Source organism: Ascoidea rubescens, assembly GCF_001661345.1.
Source record: "Ascoidea rubescens DSM 1968 unplaced genomic scaffold ASCRUscaffold_1, whole genome shotgun sequence".
Lineage (NCBI taxonomy): Eukaryota > Fungi > Ascomycota > Saccharomycetes > Ascoideales > Ascoideaceae > Ascoidea > Ascoidea rubescens.
Window position 1 is genome coordinate 2884101 of NW_017962913.1, and position 14840 is coordinate 2898940.

General features: G+C 30.2%; 7 protein-coding genes across 7 annotated transcripts; 3 read left to right on the forward strand and 4 right to left on the reverse strand.

Annotated features, from left to right (window-relative positions):
• Positions 1-47: 47 nt before the first annotated feature.
• On the forward strand, positions 48-1393 carry ASCRUDRAFT_104934 (uncharacterized protein). Its single transcript, XM_020188607.1, has one exon. The coding sequence runs from the start codon at positions 224-226 to the stop codon at positions 1202-1204; it is 981 nt and encodes a 326-aa protein (XP_020050697.1). The 5' UTR covers positions 48-223; the 3' UTR covers positions 1205-1393.
• Positions 1394-1978: 585 nt separating this feature from the next.
• Positions 1979-4456, forward strand: EGH1 (hydrolase; the record flags this gene model as incomplete). The annotated part of the gene is made up of 2 exons (XM_020190162.1): positions 1979-3869; positions 4023-4456. The coding sequence occupies 2 exons, from the start codon at positions 1979-1981 to the stop codon at positions 4454-4456; spliced, it is 2325 nt and encodes a 774-aa protein (XP_020050698.1).
• PRE1 (proteasome core particle subunit beta 4) lies at positions 4402-5391 on the reverse strand. Its single transcript, XM_020192524.1, has one exon. It carries the CDS (start codon positions 5344-5346, stop codon positions 4762-4764), a length of 585 nt encoding a protein of 194 aa, XP_020050699.1. The 5' UTR covers positions 5347-5391; the 3' UTR covers positions 4402-4761.
• Positions 5392-5654: 263 nt separating this feature from the next.
• On the forward strand, positions 5655-7529 carry PRI1 (DNA primase subunit PRI1). The gene has a single exon (XM_020195033.1). The coding sequence runs from the start codon at positions 5825-5827 to the stop codon at positions 7037-7039; it is 1215 nt and encodes a 404-aa protein (XP_020050700.1). The 5' UTR covers positions 5655-5824; the 3' UTR covers positions 7040-7529.
• On the reverse strand, positions 7292-9407 carry SUT1 (sugar porter family MFS transporter). The gene is made up of 2 exons (XM_020188609.1): positions 9370-9407; positions 7292-9316 (listed from the first exon to the last, which is right to left on the reverse strand). Exon 2 carries the CDS (start codon positions 9242-9244, stop codon positions 7544-7546), a length of 1701 nt encoding a protein of 566 aa, XP_020050701.1. The 5' UTR covers positions 9245-9316; positions 9370-9407; the 3' UTR covers positions 7292-7543.
• A 248-nt stretch (positions 9408-9655) lies between these two features.
• ASCRUDRAFT_6221 (uncharacterized protein) lies at positions 9656-12931 on the reverse strand (the record flags this gene model as incomplete). The annotated part of the gene is made up of 1 exon (XM_020191296.1): positions 9656-12931. One exon carries the CDS (start codon positions 12929-12931, stop codon positions 9656-9658), a length of 3276 nt encoding a protein of 1091 aa, XP_020050702.1.
• A 527-nt stretch (positions 12932-13458) lies between these two features.
• Positions 13459-13767, reverse strand: ASCRUDRAFT_28526 (centromere-binding kinetochore protein; the record flags this gene model as incomplete). The annotated part of the gene is made up of 1 exon (XM_020190053.1): positions 13459-13767. A coding segment is annotated over one exon (309 nt), but the record flags the coding sequence as incomplete, so codon positions are not given.
• Positions 13768-14840: the final 1073 nt, after the last annotated feature.

Here is a 14840-nt window from a genome sequence, read left to right on the forward strand (position 1 = left end):
ACTGTCTTGCACTCTGTTTGGTTTGGAGCTGGAAAGTAGTTTGGGAATAGCTTATAAGTAGCGTAGAAGTATCCACTTTACTCGCTTTTTCTTTTTTTCCATTACTAATTACTCGACTCCATTGCTTGATTATCTCACTGAATTACCTAATTTTTTTTTCTCCATTATAATATACTCTTAGATTGATATATATTTACACAATTCTGTTAATTTTTTTTTTTCTATGACACTCTCAATCAAAATGTTTTCCTGTGGCTTATTTCACTCAAAGAAACCCAAGCTGCCTTTTGATTTAAATGCTGCCACTAACAATAACATAAATATCAGCGTAAATAACGACGAAAAGAGCCAGTTGATTTCGGATCACAAGAAAAACAGGTACTCCACCTCCAATATCATTCGTAAGTTGTCTGTCAAAGGCAACACCTCACAGAACACACCAAGAAACAGCTCCAAAAGCAACTCCAAAAGTAATTCTCCAAACAACTCAAATAGCAACTCAAGAACAAACTCTTTCACTTCAATAACTAAAAATGTAGTTCGAAGAGTTTCCCTCAATTACAACCATCACAACTCAGACAATCAGTTGAACCAGTCACAATCACAGTCGCCTTCAAAGTTACAATCTCCAAATGATTCAAATAACAATAACTACGTTCAAAGAATAAATCGATCCGATTTAATGACTGGCCTAGTTATAAACGATTATCCCAAACACTCAAAATCTTTAAGGAACTCAAAATCTCTAAAAAATAGCTCTATAAAACCCAAGAGATCCTCAATCAAATCCCCAATAAAATCCCCAATAAAATCCTCAATCAAATCTCCAAATTCGTTATCAAAATTCCCTAGAGCTCCCATTTCAAATAACAATATCAATTCTCAGAGATACTCTCTACCAAACAACTTGAATAACAATAACAATAACAATAACAACATAGTCACTCCAAACCAAAGATCAAATAGCTATTATTACTACACAACCAACAGTTCCAACACCAACTCCAACTACAGCTACAATTATAACATAAATAATGACGAACTGGATATCATCCACACTTCCTACAACAACCCTTTAAAAAGAGAAATCAGCTCTGTCTCTGGAAAAACGACTAAAACTGCTAAAACTGAACAGATCAACTACGACTTAGTATTTGATAGTGATTTGGACTTTACAAAATACAAACATGTATCTCCAATATAGTCTGCAAAACAAAAACAAAAAAAAGATTCCAATTTTTATGGCATAATGACTATCTGTAAATAAAACTAAATTTATAATTAGGACTAATAATATTAATCATAATTATTAATCATAATAATAATTATTGTTATTATTATTATTAATCCAAATTCAAATCCAAATTCAAATTATCTTTATTTTCTCTTCTTTTATCCTCTTATACTCTCAATATTCTACACCTTATTCACTCTCTTGCTCTATCTTGTTGTTTTTCCAACTTTATTTACTCATTTACCTACTTGCTCATGAAATGAAATCAATTTAACCACTTACTTACACCTTCACTTTATCACCTTCACCCTCACCTTCTCACTTCCAATCAATCACTACCCCTTGATATGACCTTTCGTTCTTTCGTTTTCCCTTTTTATCTCATTTTCATCTCTCTTATGTACTTTGTTATTCTTAGTTATACCACTACACACTTTAATATACTCTTAACCTACGTTTATCTTGTCGTCATTCTCTCCCACCCCAATTTTCTCAATTCTTCGTACTGTTTCAGCACCAATAACCACTAATAATATTGGTCAACTTCTCTAGCTTTCTCTCTCGTAGTTCTGTATCTTGCATTTTAGCACTGAAAAAACCCAAAACCTAGTTTTACCCAAACTTTCCTCCTTTCCTTTCTCTTCCGGAATTCGCTTCCTCTTCCTTGTCCCGTTTCGGTCGCTATCATATATTCCTTTCCTTCCTTTCCTTCCTTATCTCTCCCTCTCCATCCCTCTCTCAATAATGCCCTCGCTCATAAATGGCCCTCTTGCTGTCGACGATAATGGCAGCTTTCTCGATTCCTTCAACAGAAAGCTCACCCTCAAGGGCATCAACCTAGATGCTTCAGCAAAGCTACCTTTCTCTCCTTTCATTCCCACTGACTACCCCATTGGCGACAACAATTCTCATCCCTCCCACGACAAGATTTTTTACGATGCTGACCATGTCTCCTTTGTTGGTCGTCCCTTTCCCATATCTGAAGCTCACTCCCATATCTCCAGAATCAAATCCTGGGGCTTCAACACAATAAGATACATAATAACTTGGGAGGCAATAGAACACTTAGGGCCTGATATATACGACGAAGACTTTGTTGACTATACCATAGAAATCTTGAAAATCATCCACAATATCGGCGGCATGTACGTCTTTATTGATCCCCATCAAGATGTCTGGTCAAGATTTACTGGTGGAAGTGGTGCTCCTCTCTGGACCATTTATGCTGCAGGCTTTGACCCAAAAAGCTTCCAAAAGACTGATGCTGCAATTCTACATAATTACTATAATAATGATGATCCAGGTAATTTCCCTAAAATGATCTGGTCAACCAATTATCAAAGATTGGTAGCTTCAACTATCTTCACCTTATTTTTTGCTGGCAAAATCTTTGCTCCCAATTGCATCATTGATAATCAAAATATCCAAGATTATTTACAATCCCATTTTATTAACGCAGTTCATTATTTCATCAATAAAATTCACTCAACTCAACCAGATTTGTTCAACCACACCATATTTGCCGTCGAATCTTTAAACGAACCAAGCTCGGGCTTAATAGGCAACCAAAACATCAATGTTTTTCCCAAATCTCAACCTTTGAGATTGGGTACCTCTCCAACTGTTTTGCAAACTTTTCAGCTAGGTATGGGCATCCCTCAAACCGTTGATACTTATGAAATTTCGGTTTTCGGTCCAAAGAAAACTGGCTCAACTTATATTGATCCAAAGGGCACTATAGCCTGGTTAAACACCGATCAATATGATATAAAATATGGTTTTAAAAGACATCCATCCTGGAAACTAGGCTCCTGTATTTGGGCTCAGCACAACGTTTGGGATCCAATTAATAACACTCTTTTAATTCCTGATTATTTTGGTAAAAATCCCATTACCGGCGAAAAAATTGATAAATTTGTCTTTACAAATACCTTTTTCCTAGATTTTTTCCTAGATTTCTATAATAAAATATCTTCAATCAACAATCGTTTATTCATAATAATGCAATCCCCCGTTCTACAAATCCCTCCAAATTTATTAAACTTGGACAGCGACTCCCCTTACTATCCCCTAAAATTGTCTAAAAAATTAATCTTTTCTCCTCATTACTACGATGGCATGTCTCTAATGTTCAAAACTTGGAACAGGCGTTATAACGTCGACACTCTAGGTATAATGCGTGGCCGTTATCTGAATCCAATTTTTGGTATAGTCTTTGGTGAAAACAATATTCGAAAATGTTTCCGTTCCCAATTTATTGAAATCAAAAACGAATCCTTTGATAACCTTGGTGTTCATGTTCCAATTATTATGTCTGAAACTGGTATGCCCTTTGACATGGATAACAAACAGGTCTATAAATCAAAAAACGGCTCTTTTGACTCTCAAACTGATGCTTTAGATGCACTTGGTTTTGCTTTAGAAGGATCCAATATGTCCCACACTTTTTGGGCTTATTCATCGATTAATTCTCACAAATGGGGCGATAGATGGAATTGTGAAGATTTTTCCTTTTGGTCAAAAGATGATCAATACCACTCCAAAACTTTAAACTCCATTGAACTAATTCATTCAAATAATGATAAATCAAATAAGGACAACTTTTTTATTTCAAGCGCTTCAAAATCATCAACTAGTTCTTTAGATAATCTTATTTCAACATCAAATAATATCAACCATGATAATATCAAAGATGTTAATGATATTAATGATATCAATGATACCAATCAATTTGATACCTCATTAAACAATCATAAAAAGTCAATGATCCTTTCAGGTATCAACCAAGCATCTCCCGATGGTGTGCGTGCTATCAATTCAATTATTAGACCTTATGCATTAGCTATAAATGGTAAAATTCAAACTGCAGAATTTTCTTATAAAAATAAAGAATATACATTAACTGTACAATCAGATATTGATTGTACACAAAACTCTAATAATAACGCTAAACCTTCTTTAATCTATTTACCAGAGTGGCATTTTGAAATAAATAGTGAAGAAAGTTTAGTAGTAGAATTTTCTGGAACTGATTGTAACTCAAATGATTATGCTATTGATCATGATTTACAAGTATTAAAATGGTATCATGGATTAGGTAAACAAACAATAAAAATCAAAAACTTGCAAAATTCATCCAATTATGACGAATTCTCAAATTATGGTTCAAGTTCAGTTTTCAATTATTCTTGTAATGTTCCCGAATACTGTCGTATTACTTGATAGTTTTTGAATTTTATTTCAATTCAAATAGTACTTTTTTTCTTTCTTTTATCACACTTTTACTCTTTATATTCTACTTTAGGTTTTCTATTGGTTTTTTTGTTTAGTGTCATCTTGGTTTTATTTTTATGGATACCAGTACAGATTCGGTAGATTTGTTTACTTTTTTTAGGTTATTTTTTTGTTTCTTTATATATCATACAATCAATAAAAATATATCTTGCACTGAATCTTATAAAAATGTAAAAGAATACAATTGGCCAGAGAATATCGGAGTTTAAATGATCAAGTATACTATTAAATATCTAAAAATCAATTTCTTTGACTCCATCTTTATCAACTACCTTGACATATACACCCTTGAAATCAATTGGCATTCTAGTTGTTAGTTCTTTAATACATTGTTTTAACAACTCTAGACCTTCGTCGGTGGACATCGTTGGCTTATAGTGACGATCTAGTAAGGAAAATGTGTAAAAAGCAGCATAACCATGAGCAGCATATGGTAATTCGATATTTGTCCCAAGATAATCTATCCAATTCAATGTTGGTATTTCTTTATTTTCGTCATAACCACCAATCAAGACATTTACTTGATATGGTTTTCTGGATCTTAAAGACTGAGCTAATTGGTTTCTAACAAAGCTGGATATAGCCTTTGATGACAATTCTACATTCTCTCTCATTGAATATAATTGAACATTTGCTTGGATAAATTCAGCAAATTGAACAGTATCGCCAGATTCACCAGTGAAGGCCATCAATGATTTCTCCGTTAATTGTCTTGTCTTATCATCATTTGCCTTAAGAACAGAAATACCCCTTGTAGCAGCCTTTGAGGTTGCAATTATAACAGAATCAGCTGTCTTGATACCCAAGATTATATCCATGTCCAATGATTTGTTGTAGTATGTTTAATTGAAGTGTTGCTTCAAGACGAAAGCGCCATCTTGATTATTCGCCTCTCTCTTTCTTCCGAATTGAAGAGCACACAAATCACGTGCTATACACAGCCGCAGAGAGTCTTAAATGAGTGGTGTGGAGCAGCAAGGCGCCACAAACTCTTTTAGGGTTTCGCGTTTTAAAGAAATTAAATGGAATTTCGCGTTTCTCTCCCAAAATGACAGATTCGGTTTTTTCTCAATACTGGAAATTTATCTCAAATAATTCCAATTGAGAAGGAAAATGGAGGCAGCTGGTGAAGTGGTAGAAAACATCAGTGTTGAAGACAGCGACGACGACTTTGAGCTAATTGGTGGCAATAAAACAGCCAAAAATGATGCCAATGAAAAGAAAGCCAACGATTTTTCAGAGCTTGCCGATAACGAGTCTACTAAACCGAAATCCAATACCCCTTCAGTTTCTGATATGGCTTACTACTATGAAACATTGCTACCATTTTCTACTGTTTATAAATGGCTAGCACATACCTCAAATCCAAACAAACCCTTGCCAAGCTTTACAATGAGGGAGTTTGCATTTGAGTATAGATCTGGTGCCTATCAACGTTATAACTCTTTCAAAAATTTAAGTGATTTCAAAGCCAGTGTCATCAAGGCAAATCCAACTCGTTTTGAAATTGGTGCAATCTACTCGATCAATCCAAATAAAAGAAAATCTGTCCCAAAATCTGCAATGAAACCTTTGGAAAAAGAATTGGTGTTTGATATTGATTTGACCGATTATGATGATATTAGAACTTGCTGTAGTGGAACAAAAATTTGTCAAAAATGTTGGAAATTTATTACGATTGCAACCAAAATCATGGATACTGCATTGAGAGATGATTTTGGATTTAAAAGTATAACATGGGTGTTTTCTGGAAGAAGGGGTGCTCATTGTTGGGTCAGTGACAAAAAGGCTCGTTTTTTATCTGGATCAAAGAGAAGGGCTATAATTGAATATTTGGATGTGTTAAAGATCAAGTCTTCAGGGAAAAGATTAATCCTCTATCGTCCTTTACATCCTCATGTAGAAAGATCATTGAAAATCTTAACTGAACAATTTGAAGATGTAATATTAAATGATCAAGATCCTTGGAGAGATAATGATAAGGCAAATAACGCGTTGAATAAATTGATACCTGATAAAGCATTGAATGATGCTTTGAGAAACTTATGGAATTCTAAACCACAAAGATCCAGTTTTGAAAAATGGAACGATATCAATGAAGTCTATAAAAAGGGTGTTACAAAAAAATTAAGACCAAATGCTTTAATTGAAGCAAAGCAAGCCATAATATTACAAACATTATACCCGAGATTAGATGTTGAAGTTTCAAGACAAGTTATCCATCTTTTAAAATCTCCATTTTGTATTCATCCGGGAACAGGTAATATTTGTGTTCCCTTTGATCCCAAATTTGGTTTTGACCCCACAAATTCTCCAAACTTGAAAAGATTGCAAGATGAAATGGAAAAATATCATGGTAGTAATGTTGCCGAATTAATTTCGGCTGGAGGTGAGGAATGGGATAAAACCTCTTTAAAGCCATATGTTGAAATGTTTGACAAAATGGTTGATGGCTTAATTGCAACTGAAAAGGCTGAAGATGCATCTTTAAAGAGAAAAAGAGAAGAATAAAATGATTACTAGTTTTTTTTATTTTTTTTTGAAAAATATAAAGCTTTACTGTTCTTCTTTGACTATAAGCTACTATGATTCCCTTGAAATTATATATTTTTATTTCTTACTTTCTACTCTATGGATTATTTAAAATTGTTAATCTTGTCTTAAAGTTTAATAATATAACGATAAAATTGATAAAAATGGAAATAAAAATATAGAAAAAAAACTCTAGTAAAATGAAAATTTACTATAAAGTGAAATTCATAAACAGAAGAAACTGATAATAAAAAAATAAATCATAAATCATAAGTATTAAAATTGAAAATTGAAAATTAACAAACATTGAAAGAAAAATATCCAAAAATTAATTTTGGATCGGAAAGATAAAACAAAAGTCTAATGACAAGTAAATTATATTGAGTGATAAAAAAATAGTTGATTGAACCATTATTTTAAACAGTTTTTTTTTTTAATTTTTTTTAATTTTTTTGGGGAGTTTTCATGTAATATAATACACATTCATTCATAATGATCATAGTAAAGATGCTTTCTTGCTCTGTACATCTTCGAGTAACCTTCAGATACTTCATATAGTCTATCAACATCTTCTAAAGCTAGACCTTTCGTCTCAGGCATAAAAATAGAAACAAAGATTCCACTGACAAGCAAGCAAGCTGCAAAGAAATAACCAAACTTATAGCCAATCTTACTTGTAATAAATGGAGTAACTAAAGAAATAACAAAGTTGAACATCCAGTTAGTTGAAGTTGCTAGAGCCATAGCTTGAGACTTGACCCTAATGGGATAGATTTCAGAAACCACCACAAATGCAACAGGACCCCAGGTACAAGCAAATCCTAAAATATAGAAACAGGTAAAAGCTATCATCACTTCACCATGTTGCACACCAAAAGAACCAACAGATGCATAAACAACCATGCATAAACCCATTAATATTGAACCAAAAATCAAACAGGCTCTTCTGCCCAATCTTTCAACAATATAGATACCCAAGAAAGTACAGACAAAATTAACACCACCAAGAATAATAGCAGTCAAGAACCCATCTTCCATACCAACATTATTGAATAAAGATGTTCCATAATAGAAAAAATAGTTACAACCACTTAACTGTTGAAAGGACATAATTAAGATACCAGTCAATAATCTAAAGGCTAGTTTTGGTTGTCCTTTTAACAATTCGATCCATGGATTGGTGGTTTGTAATGTTTGTTTAGCAGCTTTTTCTTTTTCAAAATTAGAAACCATTTCATCAACTTCTTCATTGATAACTGGGTCATCTATTGAAACATTATTTAACTTTGCTAACGAATTGATTGCTTCGCTCTGTCTATCATTTTCGATCAAGAATCTTGCACTTTCAGGCATGTAAAAAGTTGCCATAAGAATCATTAAACCCCAAACAAAAGATAATGATAATGGAATTTGCCATTGTCTGTCGTCTTTATAAATAGTTTTGGTAATGAAATCTGCTATATAACCAGTAAAAATGCCTAGTGTAATCATTAATTGATAGAAAACAACTAAAGCACCTCTAACATTTTTTGGAGCACTTTCAGAGATAAACATGGGAACCAAAACAGAAGTGGCACCTACAGAAATACCTGCAATTACTCTTCCAATTAATATTTGGTACCATTTGGAAGTAAAAGTAGCAGTTAATTGGATTACTAAACCAACAAAATAAACCAAAACTGAGTTTATGATACCCCATCTACGTCCCCATCTATCACCAATTTGAGAAGGAATTATCAAACCACCAATAGCGCAACCAATATTAAATGAAGAAATAATCAAACCAATAATTATTTGTTCAAAACGATATTCAATTGCACCAGTATTTGGATTCAACTTTTGGTCAGCAAATCTTCTTAAAAATGCAGGCATATTGGATATTCCACCTATTGTACCAGTATCCCAACCAAAAATGAAACCACCGAAGGAAATTGAAATACAAAGAATAATTGGGACCCACGAGGTTTTTCTTTTTGATTTAGCTGTATTAGTGGAAACTTTGCTAATATTGTTGATTGTGCTTGCATCAGCATCGACCTTAGAACTTGGTGTTTGGTTAAGTTTCAATTCATCAGTCAAGTTAGAACTGTTGTTAGTAGCAGTAGAGTTTTGAAGTTGAGTTAAAGTTGATTCATTCTCAGCAGATATTTCTCCAACAGATAAACTATTGATAATCTCAGCCATGTCAAAATATAGGTCGATGATTGGAAAACACTGTGATAATGATATTTAACTATCAAGTAAAAATCAAAACAAAATATATTAATATATCTTTTTTAGAAAATCGACAAAGATTTAAAGATTAATAATTTTCTATAGTAAAAAAAAAAGAAGAAAAGAAGAAAAGAGAATAAACATTAGATATTTATGCAATAAAAGTTCCATTTTTCAAAGAGCAATAGTTCTTGTTTTTTTCACGACACTCTTCGTGCAATCACTTTACTATTATTTTATTGGTACTGTTTGAGCAATAGCAACAATTAAACTTCGGCGGAACAATAAAGCAGAACGCAATCGAACAATAGAAAAAACGCAAGAAATGTGTCAAACGGAAAAACAAAAAAACCACCACAGCGGGAGCACAGAACTCTCAGACTAATTTGTCAAGGGAAGAAGTAGCAATTTGTTGTGTTTGTAATGCTCCAACACGTTCTTGTTGATAAACTTCAAGTTGAATGGGTTTAGAGAGCGAAATGTGTCGCTGATGGTAGAAAGCCTCTCTAATGTTTTTTTTGTTTCAGCAGAATCTAATATGGGATTCTCTGATTTTGAGATGGTACAAACAAAGTTCGACAAGTAGGAAATATCTGCATAACTTGTAAGAACTTGGTTATAAACAACCAGTTGGGAAAGTTTCTCTTTCAAAGTTGCTCCACTTTGTGTTTCTTTTGGACTTTGTGCTTCGTCTGCAATGCTTTCGCCAAATTCTTTGTTTACGTCCTCTTCATTGCTCTGCACTTCTATGTTATTCAATACAGCTTTCTTTTCACCAACCAACGGGTTCATTTTTTCTAAATATATATTGGCAATAAATGTAACACAATTTTCATAAACTTTCAATAATTCGTTGATTATTTTAATTTTGTATTCATGAAAGCAATCATTATCATATAGGTCCACGTTTGAGTCCCAAATTTTATTATTATTTATCAGATATTGTTCATTTCCGTTAATTAGATTTTCAGACAATCTTTGCAATAATCCTGAAAAATTTAGTGATGGAATTACAGGTAAATCGTTCTCCCATAATTCGATTTCAACTGGTTCTTTTAATTTGTAGGTATCATTTGAATTTAACTTTTTTATTAATATGGAAAATAAACTTTTATTTTCTTCAAGTGAGCCTTCTGATAAGATACCTACTGGTTGTTCTAATTGCTTAAAATTAATTGGAATAAATCTTTGTAAAATTAATTCACTTAATTCACTTTTACTTTCAATTATAACTTTGCTTGAAATTTCGTTAAAATATGTCTTTAATAACTCAGTTGACAACTTTTGAATTTCTTTAGTATCATTTAGTTGATTAGTGTTTAAACTGTTGGATTCATTGATATTCAAGGCAAGTAGGTCTAATAAAATTTTTTGATTAACCAAGTAATTGAATTTGGATACAATTCTTGTTATATTAAATATCAAATTCTCGCTGATTAAAAAATTTCTTTCTGGTTTTTTTGAAATTTGTAAAAACTCCAAAAAGTTTTTAAAAGTTTTATTTAAATTATCAATAATATTATTGAACCAAATTTTTTTAAATAAATTTTCAAATATTAAATGGTATTTTTTATTAAATAAACCTGAATTTTCTTTTAACTTTTCAAAACTCTCAAGATTTAAATTATAATTAAGATTCATAAGTTCATTCTCAAAATTTTCATCACTATTAATACTATGGTTTTCAATATTAATAATAAATTCATTATAAAACTGAAATTTGAAAATCTTTAAAATGTTCAAGATTTGATCAAAATATCCAATCAAACCTGAAAGAATTCTTTTAAATATTATATTTGATCTATTATTGTCAATGTGGCTTGATGGAGAGATTTTATTACTTTGAGATATGTTTACAATTTTGTTTAAATAAAGATCTAAATTTGTGATTCTAAAATCATTTTGAATGTTCACTGACCATAAATTATCACTGTCAATATCGTATTTTTCATCGAAATCATTTATACTTTTATTTATATTTTTATCATTTAATGATTGGATTAATTCTGTTACTTGGTTTAGGTTATTAATCTGTTCATTTATTATAGTTAACAAAACATTTCTCCAAGAATTTAAAACTTCAAAAAATAAATCTTTTTCATTTTCATTTTCAATATTTATGTTTATATCATTTTTTATATTTTCAGTATTACTTTCAATTTTTTGAGGGTTTGGTAAATTCAACAAAGTGTTAAATTGTTTAAAAATTAAATAAATTGATTTTATTAAATTAATTAAATTTTGAATCTTCAAATCATCATTGATTTTTTTATTTTCAAGAATCGAATTTAATAAATTGTTGAAATTATTTAAAATTGTATTTGAGATTTTTAATTTAAAGGAATCAACTTCATTATTTAAGAGATCCATAGAAAATGAATCATTTAGTTGCGTGATTGAGTAAGTATATTTAATTTCGGTGTTAGTATTATTATGAAACCATGAATCTAAAGATAAAGAGTTGAAATTTTTTATAAGGAAAGATAAATTCATATTTGTGATCAAATTAACAAACAATAAAGATTGAAATTTTTTGAATTTAAAAAAATCAACCAAATAAATTATTGATTTATAATTATAATTTAAAAAGTCCTTTAAATTAAAGTAATTATTTGGATATAAAATATCAACTTTACTCTTGATTGTATTTTTGTTATTTTTGTTTTTATTTTTATTTATAGAAGCACTATTAGTATTAGTAAAAAACTCAACAGATTTTTGTTCTCTTTTTATCAAAAAAAATTGAATTAATTGAAAATAGTTAAATTTGTTTAAAATAGTTATGGCTATTAAAGAATTTAAGATCAAATCATTGTTTTGATAAGAATTTAAATAGTTATCGTTATTATTGGAGTTTTTTATGCTATTACTATTGGTAAAATTATCAATTTCACCATTTTGATCTAAAATGAATTCGTTATTAGTGATATCTGTATTTTGAATTATATTAGTTAAATGACTAAATAAGATTTCTTTTAAACTATTGAATTTTGCAAGTAAATTTTCATTTTGTGATAAAAGATTGTCAAAATGGAATTCAATAATAAAAAAGATTTTTGATAAATCGATATATAATTTGCTATTTGAATTGGGTTCTTGATTTTGATTTTGATTTTCTGTATAATTGTAATTGTAAATATTGATATTGTTATTCTCTTTGTTAAATTGAACCATAGAATTTAGCTTTAATTCTAAATTAAATAATAAATTTCTCAAAATTATTAAGTCATTTTGGCGATATAATTTTTTAAAATTAAAATTAACTAAACTTTTATTGAAATTGTTGAAATTAGAGTTGAAATTTTGATTTAAATATTTTGAACTGATTTTAATGTCTTTACTTTGGTTATTATAATTATTGGTATCAATCTCAGAATCCGGATTAAATAGTTGGTTTAATTTTTTGTCTTGGATTTTGATTATGTCGTTTATTTCAATTATAGTATCTGCTGTTGATAATAAATCCTCATAGTTGTCAATTACTAGATTTTTCAACTTTTGGTTTAATTTATCACTTTTTTCAATCAAATTCAATTGAATAGATTTGATTTGGTTTATTGGTAAAGTCTTGAATAGGTTGTTTGGATCATTATCATATTTCTGTAAAAACGCTTCTACGTTGTCGATATTGAGCAGAGAGTTTTCAACCAAAGCCATTCTAAGAGTCCAACAATTAGAAGCACAACTACCAGTTATAATCAGCAAACAACCACTTCCAATCAGCAAATCGCCAACAGCTCGAGCATTTCTGGAAGAAAAAACCACTGAAAAGCTCTATTTGGAAGAAGCAGTGATCGAGCCACGTGGGGTTTGAGGAATTTGGTGCTTGTGCTGAAAAAGCAGGATTTTGTTTACTTTTACATGGACACGAAGGATAAAGAGAGAAAAGAGAAGAAAGCGAAAAGAAAGAAAATGAACTGCTACTGGCTCAGGAAAATAGATTAATAAATTAATAGATAAACAGAAAAAGAGAGAAGAGAAACACAGACAAACATAATAGAAAAATAATAGAAAAACTAACATAAACTCAGTAAAATATATAAAATAATTAGTGAATAAACAAAAAATTAGTAAATAAAAATAATCAATTAATAAATAAATAAATTAATGAGTACAAAACCTAATAATATCTTTCAACGACTTTGTTGTTTTTTCTTACTTTTCTCCAACTTCAAATCGTTATACAATTTTTTATAGCTTTCCAATTCTCTGTAGGTCTTTTCCAATTCAATTTTTAATTTGTCATTAGAAGAACCTAATTCAGCAACTGCTTGATCAGTTAATAATTTTTCCAAAGTCCATTTTTCAACGTTGTTGGTTTCATTTTCTTTCAATCTTCTAATATATTCAACGGCTTTTCTTAAGATTTGAGTTTTATTTGGTTCTTGAGTTGGTAATAAAGAAGCCAATTCCATTAAACCAGCGTTGATGTTTTCTCTTCTTCTTCTTTCAACTTCTTTGTGGGTTAATCTTTTTATTCTTTGAATTTCGTTAAAATCTTGAACCAGGGGATATTTTTTAGAACGGCGAGTTAATTTATTTGAATTTTTGTTTTGATTGTTTAGATTGTCCAAACTGTTCAAGTTATTGATGTTGTTGATGTTATTTATATCAGCAAGTTGGGAGTTTTGGTGTATATTTTGTCTATTTATCAATTGATTATTTTGATTATCATTTGAGTTATCATTTGGGTCATTATTTTGGTTATTCGAACTGTTATTTTGGTTGTTATTATGAGAGTTATTATTGTGAGGGTTGTATTCATTTTGAAAGGATTCAGTTGCCATTACAGCAAAATTGGATAGATCTTGAAGTTTTTGTAAGTCAACTTTTGAATTAATATTCAAATTATTTAAATTTATATTATTGAAATCGTTTATTCGTTCTAAATGATTAGTCAAGTTATTCAAGTTATTTAAATTATTCATGTTCATGTTCATGTTCATATTAAGATGCATGATGTGATCTTGGTTTTGATTTTGGTCTTGGTTTTGATCTTGGTTTTGATCTTGGTTTTGATCTTGGTTTTGATCTTGATCTTGATCTTGATCATTGTCGTGATGTTTATTTCCCATACTATCATGAGGGTCCCCATTTTGATCGTGGTGTTGGTTTAAATTTCTAGTTGCAGCTTTAATGGCAGCTACAGCGGTTTCATTATCGTCATCATTAGAATCCTTTGAGATGTCTTGGTTGTTATCACCATTTAGGTGGTTTGCAATATTTTTATTGATATCGTTTCTATTTTTATCTTTATCATCATCATCATCATCATCATCATTATTTTTGGTTAATTGAGTATGATAATCAGGTTGTTTATTTAATAATTCTTCATCGATCATACTGAAGTTCATTTCATTTTGATTTTTATTTTTGTCTAGTTTATCGTTGGAATTTTGATTACCATGATTATCAGTATCGTTAGTGTTATTATTGTCATTATTGTCATTATTGTCATTATTGTCATTATTGTTATTAGTATTATCGTCACCATTGCCACTATTATCGTTATCGTTATCGTGTTTATTAAAATTATCATTATTTTGATGAATGTCAGTAACACTGT

Bases quoted from the DNA above. Each gene is read 5' to 3' on its own strand.
- SUT1 (XM_020188609.1), bottom strand. From the start codon at position 9,244: ATGGCTGAGATTATCAATAGTTTATCTGTTGGAGAAATATCTGCTGAG.
- PRI1 (XM_020195033.1), top strand. From the start codon at position 5,825: ATGGCTTACTACTATGAAACATTGCTACCATTTTCTACTGTTTATAAA.
- PRE1 (XM_020192524.1), bottom strand. From the start codon at position 5,346: ATGGATATAATCTTGGGTATCAAGACAGCTGATTCTGTTATAATTGCA.
- ASCRUDRAFT_104934 (XM_020188607.1), top strand. From the start codon at position 224: ATGACACTCTCAATCAAAATGTTTTCCTGTGGCTTATTTCACTCAAAG.